The sequence below is a fragment of the Pyrgilauda ruficollis genome, unplaced genomic scaffold (assembly GCF_017590135.1).
Source record: "Pyrgilauda ruficollis isolate IOZ18807 unplaced genomic scaffold, ASM1759013v1 scaffold23, whole genome shotgun sequence".
In the NCBI taxonomy this organism is placed as follows: Eukaryota; Metazoa; Chordata; class Aves; order Passeriformes; family Passeridae; genus Pyrgilauda; species Pyrgilauda ruficollis.
The window spans coordinates 14,892,313-14,900,751 of record NW_024522539.1 but is presented as its reverse complement, the minus strand read 5'-3'; the positions used below and the strand labels follow the sequence as shown (position 1 = coordinate 14,900,751).

The following is an 8,439-nucleotide window of genomic DNA, read 5'->3' as shown; positions in this document are numbered from 1 at the left end:
CCGGGGGAGAAACCGAGCCGCGAGGGAGGGCTCGGCTGAAGGGGCTCGGCGGAAAGGGAGCTCACGCGAACGGCAGACCTCAGCTTCCCGCGGGGAGTTGTCTCTGCTTTCGAGGAAAAGAGTAGAGAGGAGAGAGGAAAGAAGCGAAAGGAGGGAGAGAAGGGGAGGGAGGAGAGCTCCGAGGAAACTTTGGGAGAAAGGGGAAGGCAGAGTCCGTGCAGGCGGCCCGGGTCAGTGCACAGCCACGGAGTGCAGGGCGGGCGCCGGGCTGGTGAGAGTCTCGCTGGGGGTGGCCGGGCTGCTTTGGCTGGTGGCCGTCTGCGAGGACGTGGGGCTGAGGGAGGGCGGCGAGTTCGAGAGGATGGTGGGGATGGGCGCGGGCAGGGCGGGCAGGGCTGGCACCGCGGCAGGGGTAGGCTTGATGGGGACGGGGATGGCCGGCAGAGTCTGCCCCCCATGGCAGAGCGGTTTGATGGGCACGCCGTAGGCGCCGTACTCGCTGCTGGCCATGGAGATGGGGGTGGCGGTGTCGATCATGCCGGAGCTGTACATGTGGGGCCAGCCCGTGCCAATGGAGCTGCCCACCGTAGTCAATTGATTGGGGAGGGGGTAGGCGGCCGGCATGGGCTGCATCGTGGAAAAGGCGAGGCCCCCGGGCATCTTGTACTCTCTGGCGATTATGTTCTCGATGGCGAAGGGGTGCTTGAAGCTGGATGGCTGGGACACGCCGAGATTGTACGTGGACATCTGGGGCAGGTGGGTGCCGGTGGCCGCAAGGGCGCTGAGCCGCAGCTTCGCTTGCTGCTGCAGGTACTGCGCCGCGTCCGCCGGCTTGCTGGGGGCCAGGTGGTCCGACTTGACCACCTTGAAGCGCTTGCGGCGGCGCAGGAAGCTGCCGTTCTCGAACATGTCCCCGCAGCTGGGGTGCAGCGCCCAGAAGCTGCCCTTGCCCGGCTGGTCGGGGCGGCGCGGGATCTTGATAAAGCAGTCGTTGAAGGAGAGGTTGTGGCGGAGGGAGTTCTGCCAGCGCTGTGTGTTCTCCCGGTAGTAGGGGAAGCGGTCCATGATGAACTTGTAAATCTCGCTCAGGGGCAGCATCTTCTCCGGGGAGCTCTGGATCGCCATGGCGGTCAGCGAAATGTAGGAGTAGGGAGGCTTCTGATCGCTGTAAGTGTTTCTGCCCGGGCGAGGCATCTTCGCTAGGCGACCCGCAGAGATCTGCAGAAGGGCAGCGACAAGGGGAGGGGGGCGGGAGGAGGGGGTAGAGGAGTGAGTCCGAGAGGATTTGCACGGACACCCAGTCGGGTCAGCCGGTGGCTCTGGGGCCGGGCTGGAGAAAGAAGGACACAGGGAAGGGGCACGGTGGATCTCAGCCCTCGAAACGGGGGACGCGGGGGGTGGGGGTGGGGGAGTGGGGCGCAGATGAGGGCAGGAGAAAACAGCCCAGAGCCCTGTGCCGCCGCAGGGGGAAAAGCGATGCGCTTCTCCCAGCTCCGGCCTCCCTCAGCCTGGCCTTCCCGCAGGAGCCCGCGTCCGTGAAGTTACTCTAGTGATAGCCCTGTCTTCTGGTCTCTGCGAGGATGAAGGGGATCCCATCCCCTCCCCTCGACTCCCACCCAGCTCCGTGCCAGTCCCTGCATGTGCCCACCTTAAAGTTGCTGGAAGTTGACAGTCCGCATCCGGGACGCAGCTGGGAGTACGGACTCTTTCCCACCCCTCTCCTCCGGCGTGTCTCTCGCTCCTTCCGCGGCCACGCTGCTCCGGTTTAGTCCTGAGGAGGCAGCGAGCTGGCTTGGTTTTGGGAGTCCTCCTGTACACCCCTCCCTTCGCCTCCGCGGGCTGAATCAGCTTCTTTTACACCACCGGCAGCTGCACTGTAGCAGAGGCTTGTTTGCTTCTCTGCAGCGGCGATGAGCTAACTAGTTGCCTCCATGTCCTTCCTCGAACCATCTGATAGTTTTATGTGGTGACATGAGCAGAAAAGACCCCTGTAGAGGCGCTTCATTAATGTGCCACTTCTTTGCTATCATATGACAATCGCCTTGGGAGCAGGGGGAGGGGAGCAGGGAGGAGGGGGCTGGAGAGAGAGGCATAATCTGGTTTCATTTACACCTATTTACATGGACACCTTGGGCCAATGGGAATCATTTCCATTTGAAGACAAGGCGAGGGGTGAAAAGGCTCCGCCAGCGGAATTGCAGTGCGATGGTACCCGGTGGCTGGGGGTGGGGGGAAGGTATGCACTAACCTCTATGTGGACTTTGCAGGAAGCTTAGTCTGCAATTCACACTTACAAATGGAGGTACTGAGCAGTGGGATGTTTGACATGGAAATTGCTTGGCTGTGGTATTCTGTTTGTTCTGCATTGTTATCTGATTTGTATTGTTGGCTAACTTAAGGCGACTGTTTCCCCTGTAACGAGGGACTTTCTCTTTGCCAAATCCGCTCTTCCCGAGCGAAGGTTTTTTCGAGGAGCGGTGAGATCGGGGCTCCTCGGTAGCTGCCCCGGGAAGTCAGTCCCGTGCCCCCCGCACCGTCGCACCCCGCCCCAGCCCATGTAGGAGCGCTGCTCTAATTCCGCGGACCTGTTGGTGTAAAGACGCGGGAGTTGCTCTCAATACACCAGGAGAACGGGCTCATGACCGGGCATACGGTCCCGGTGTGCTCGGTAACCAGCTGCCTCCACGCCGCTGCTCTGCTCGCGGGACCGAGGAGTATCCGGCCGGCCTCGAGGCTGGGGGTCCCGCAGAGCTGTCTGGGCTAATGGGTCCGTGTCAGCGCTCACTCTGCTAAACATCGTCATCTTGACGCCTTCTGCGGGGTTTGCGTGATGTGTGTCAGACTGTTCGTCTGCCTGTGTGCTTTTCCGTGCCCACTTGTGTGCGTGGGAGCAGGCAGGGCGTGTAGCAGCCGAATTGCGGCTCTTGCTGGTGCACCGTACTCCCTCCTCCCCGGGAACCAAGGCCCGATCCTGGATCCGCAGCCCAGACGAGCAGCTCGCTGCCAGCCGTGTGTCCTGGGGGGAGGATCAGGCCCGGAAGGTCCCAGGCTTGCCCTGGCACTGGAGGGAAGTTTGCATGATGTGTATTCCCGAGGCTGCGGTGCATCCTGTCACCCCAGAGCCACAACTGAAGATTGTCTCGGGAGCTGCGAGCCCGGGGAGGAAGAGCCTTTGTGGTGAATACACATCAACTCCGTTAACAATATTTTCGGAGTCGGTCAATAACTCACCAAAACGTAACTTAAACACGATGAATTTAGGAGATTAAACAATTTCATTAATATTGAAATGGCCGCTGAGGCTGAGCGCGCGCGCTTGAAATGCAAGCACACGTTTTTCAATATTAACAGAAGTACTTGAAAAGAAGAATAATGTCACCTTCTTAATTCAGCAAAAATAGCCGGGCTGGGGGAGGGAGAGCGGTGGCGGCTCTGTGCAGCACGGCTGCTGAGAGACGGGCTCTGCGAGAGCCTTGGAGTCCTCTCGGAGGGACGGTCCCCATCGAGCCAGGGCTCCCTCAAACCTGGCAGGAGCCTCAAAACGCATTTTCACAGCGCCGACCTCGTGTGTGTTAAACCGTGCTCCCTTCGTCCCAGCCCGGCTGCCCTCGGTCCCATCTAATCCCTCTCTCTCGGGGCAGGATGTCGTTTAGAGAATAATAAGTAAATAATTGTGTTTCTAGGAATCTGAGAAGCCGACCGGCCCCGCGCTGCCGAGCTAACGAGCCCTTTTGAGGGATAGACCTGCCACATGCCACCCTCTGCCCCTTGCAGGGAAGGCCCGGGAGTGTTTGTGCTGTTCAGAGCCCGGGAGTTGCCTTGCTTAGTTCATCGGCTCCGAGATGCTTCATCCAGCCGGGCAGGGCAGGAAGGCAACTTCCAAAAAAAATTTTTTTTTTGGGGGGGGTGAGGTGGGTAAGAGATGATGAGACGATGGATATTTGTTAGTGGGTAGGAAAGACTATACTCTGAAATGAGGAGGGATTCCTCCCAGCATCCCCTAACACCGGACAGAAAGCTTCTGTTTTTGTGTTGAGAACCCCCCAAAAAGTGTGTGTAAAGGATACTGCCCTCCCATACACCCCACACGTCCAGCTCCCCCATCCCCAACTTCTAACACCCCCAGTTCAGGTTTTGTCTCTAGGCCCAAGTTCACTCCTGGGATGCCTATCTAAAAGACAGCTCAGAAAATCCACAAACTGACAAATACTTTTCCTCTTCTCTTTGCCGGTACTTTTTCTTGTCGAAGAACCAAACCAGCTGGTGCAAAAAGGAACCCGCAAGCTGTAAAGTTAAAGGAGGGTCGACTTCCGTTGTCATTTGCTACTCTCAGTGCAAATGAGGTATGGCTGTAAGTCTGATCTTTTTTCGTGGTCTGGTGGTTTCCCATTGCAAAGGAATGTGTGATTGAAGGGGTAGGGCAGCTGAAGCCATCCCAGTAACTCGTACCCAAAGTTTCATCTCGTGCTAAGCAAGCAACAGATGATAGACTTGGGCAATATAGGATTTAAAGGTAATTGTAGCATTTCCCTTTTATTTTGAAAGTCAACATTAGGGAGGAGGAGAAGGTGAAGTGAATCCAAATCCATTGTGTGGAAAACCAAAACAAACAGACGTTTTTCTGAAGTCTAATTCAAATAAGGAGCTCAGAGGAAGTGTTGGGAAAACTATATAAAATACACATAAGTCAATTATATCAATGTTCAAACCCAATGGAAATCTATTTCATGCAAGAGCCATTCAGCCCTTGCATGGAGCCCATCATGGACCACCTTTCTGCATGGAAGGTTTGGAATAGCCCCCTTTCCCACAAGCAAGACCACACACGTTTACAGATTTGGTAATAATTTATGCTAATTTTCCTCCATAAATCCACAATTCGCCTCAGTGGCAAGCAGGGCTGTTGAGAGAGGAAAAGGAGACAGAAAAGTGACAAATACAATATTGATTTTGAATCCTTGTGGCTGCAAGCAGGTGTGTAGCTTTGCAGAGGGGAGGAGTGGGAGAGGGGCTGTGGGGGGAAGCCAAGAAGTTTTCCGAGGATAAAAAAATCCACTCTGTGTGAGAGAATACTCACAACCTTGTTAATATTTACAAACCAGTTGGGAGAAAAGAGAAAGGAGGGGGGAAGTACCAGCTTCTTAGGGTTTCCTAGGCTGCGAAACACAATGCCAGTGTCTGAGCAAGCTTCCCCCGTTTTGGAAAGTCAACTGCAGGCTGTTGGTTGCGGCTGCGTTTCGGCTAAGCCTTGTCCTTTTTTTTTTTTTTTTTTTTTTTTTTTTTTTTTTTTCCCTTTTTTGATCTACTGAAAGTACTTAGAAGTACATCTTGGAAAAGCAGCAAGTTGGGGAGGTTTTAAGTGCCATCCCTTTAAGTCTTTTTTTTTTTTTTTTTTTTTTTTTTAATGGTTCTGCCTCTTCTGCTTCTCGGGGGCTGAGGAGAAGAAAGCCAAGATACTTGGGGTCTCCTGCTTTTCTGTGTGCTTGAATTCCCGGTGCGGTTTCCCGAATAGCTCCGGCCGCTCTGGGAACGGCTGGGCTTTGTCCCACCCCACATTCTTCACCAAATCTGCCACTTTGGCGTGAAACTACTTAGCGCCCTTTCAAAAGGATTTTGTCCCTTTCCCAATGAGCACTAAACAAACTCCCCCTGCCTGTCAAGGCCGGACTGAGAACTGTTCCCCAAACCTGTATTCCCCATAGCTCGGGATGCGCAGCGCGCTTTGTGCCCGGGGGGCCGGGCCAGGCTGCGCCGCTGGGGACCCGGGGCTCCCGGCGCTGGGCAGCGCTCTAGGCCGCCCCTGCCCTGCCCTGCCACTACTGCCCGCTCGCTCCTCGCTGCTGTCACCCTCCCGAGAGCCGGCTGCCCGTATGCGCCGTCCTCGGCTGCCCCGTCGGGGATTTCAAGCGCCGCCAGCCCGAGCCGGCCCTTGGCCCCGCGGCGGCGCCGCCGGGGCGCACCCCAGGACGGAGCGTCCCCCGTGCCCCGAGCTTATCGCTGTCGGAGAGCCCGCGCTGGGACACCCGAATTCCTTAACCCCGAGAGGAGGCTGTTGCTCCCGCTCACGGCTCTTGGCGCTGCTCTGGAGCACCTGACTCCCGATCGGAGCGGGTTTCCCGGAGAGCTCTTTTCCCTCCGCCGCTAAACGCAGCACCTCAGCCTCCCCTCCCTCCACATGCCCAGGACTCCCTAGGACGGCTCCGAGGAGTGCCAGGGTCACACCGGGCGCGGGAGGCCGGGCTGGGCACGCAGCGCTGCCCCCGCCGCGCCGCTCTCCGCGCCCCTCGGTGCGGCACCTGCCCCCGCCTGGGCTGCCGGCCCGGCCCCCCGCGGGAGCGCGCAGGTGCGCGCCGGGGCCGCGGGCTCAGGCGGCGCGGCAGCAGTGACTCCCCAGCGTTTTGTTAAGTACCGTGCTGCTGGAGCGGATTGCGGCTTGAGTCTCGACGTTATTGCCCTGAACGTCTGTCTTTGTGGTAAACTTCCTTTGCCTTCCCGGAGGTGCTGGAGTATTTATGTACACGTTTGGGATTTATTGGTTTGTTTATTTATTTATTTGGAGAAGTATCAGGGGAGGCCTCGCAAACTTTTTCTTTTTAATCTTCCCTTTTAAACAAATGTCGCATTTCAAGCTGCCCTCTCTTCTCCTTTTCACATTGTAGGAAATATTGAAAATGCCACCTTAGTATTGAAGGGATTAACTTGCTTTTCTCCCAGCCGCTAACTCTGGTGTAAAGGGAGCAGTAGATCAACTGTATAATGTGTGCACTGTTTGGTCATTTGTACAAGCAGAACAAAGGTTGAGCTAAGCCAAATTGCATTGCACTTGTGAACCGAGTCCCAATTTGAAGTATCTTTTACAGCAGGGGGAATGAGAACAATTTCGTGTATGTCTAAAAGGGAATAACAAAGCCACTTTCTAGAGCATCTCAAAGTGAAGTAGTGAGGCGTGACATTCCCAGGGTGAGGAGGGACAAAGGCAGGGTCAGGGGGATGAAAAAGGGAATCAAACAGCCACTTTCACATGTCTGCCCTCAACTGCTGCACCTCTCCATAATAGGAAACAACTGTTGTAAAAAGGGGGATTGCTCCCATTCATTCAAAATAGCAAATGATAGCTAAACAACATTGTCAAAACTGAATCAACTTCTGTGCAGTACCACCCAGAAAAAGGTATTGTGTTTTGGTTAATAGCTGGGTGGAGCAAACTTGATTTTCCTTTTTCTTTCTTTTCTTTCTTTCTTTTCTGTCTCTTTTTTTGTTGTTGTTTTTTGGGTTTTTTTCAAGGACTCTTCTTTCCAGATCCATCCGTTTCACAAACTTTATTTTTTATCATGAGCCTTTTTTTACATGACGTACTCGTCCCATTCACGCTTTCTCCTACAGTCTGCTCTTGCCTTGGTGTTCTGTGCAAAACCAGAAAGCAAAAAATATTAGGCTGAGTCCCGTTCTCGCTGCAGTCAGAGCTGCGGTTCAAAATCCGTAAGCAATTCTTTCTTGAATTGCATGTGCGTGTCGCCCGGCAAAAAACACCTTTAAATTACTAAGTTATTACTTAGCCAAACATTGTGAATGGTTTTTATGACAATCGACGATGATTTAAAATTGCATATCCACAAGAATAATGGCGCGCACGTTACGGTTGTTTCCCTTCTTTATAAGCAAAGGTAATAACCGCTTGCGGAATTCAGGCTCGGACAAACTTTTTCCTGCATTGTGTGAAGTCTTTAACGAGCCGGGCTTTAATTAGGGTCAGAACTTTGAATGCTTGTGTTTTTCTCTCTGTTGGCGGGGGGCATGTTTGCAAACAGATCCGTAAGTTGCCGCCGCGAAGCCGCAGCGCGGTGGGGGGGTGCGGTGACTGTGTGGGCGCGGGGCTCTGCACTTTCCCTTCCTGCCGCAGCGCCCCTCCCCGCGCCGCCCCCGCCCGACCGCCACCCACCAAGCTGCCCAGGGCCAGGGAACACAATTCCCGAGCGCGGGGCTCCCCGCCCCCGCCGGGCCCCGCTCCTCGCTGGGACGGGACGGGACGGGACGGGACGGGGCAGCACCGCCCGCCGGAGCCCCCCCGGCGCTCGCACCTGCGTCCCGCGGGGAAGCGACAGCGCTTCCTCGGCCGCGCCGTGTGTCCGCAAGAGCAGAGGGGCTGCTCGCCCCTCCCGTGCTGTGGGCCGGCTTCAGCGCCCACCCCGCGGCCAGGGGGATCCGCGGGGCCGGCTCGGGTCTGCGGGAGGCGGCTCGGCGATGGAGCGCCCGCACGCTCGGGGCCCGTGCGGCGGGGCCGAGGGCAGGGCGGGACGGTGACAGGGCAGCCTGGCGGCTGCAGGCGAAGCGCTGATTGCGCTTTCCGAGTCCAAGGCTTCCATCGCTTCCCTGTTATCTGTTGACATCCTCCGCCCGCCTCGGCTCTCGCTCGCTATAATCACGACGCGAGCGAAGCTC

The 8,439-nt window shown here is 56.1% G+C and overlaps 1 protein-coding gene across 1 annotated transcript; it reads right to left on the bottom strand.

The window, feature by feature from the left end:
* Positions 1-219: 219 nt before the first annotated feature.
* FOXB1 (forkhead box B1) lies at positions 220-1,792 on the bottom strand. The gene is made up of 2 exons (XM_041469203.1): positions 1,649-1,792; positions 220-1,218 (listed from the first exon to the last, which is right to left on the bottom strand). Exon 2 carries the CDS (start codon positions 1,192-1,194, stop codon positions 232-234), a length of 963 nt encoding a protein of 320 aa, XP_041325137.1. The 5' UTR covers positions 1,195-1,218; positions 1,649-1,792; the 3' UTR covers positions 220-231.
* Positions 1,793-8,439: the final 6,647 nt, after the last annotated feature.

Coding starts and splice junctions, on each gene's coding strand:
- FOXB1 (XM_041469203.1), bottom strand. CDS start 1,194: ATGCCTCGCCCGGGCAGAAACACTTACAGCGATCAGAAGCCTCCCTAC.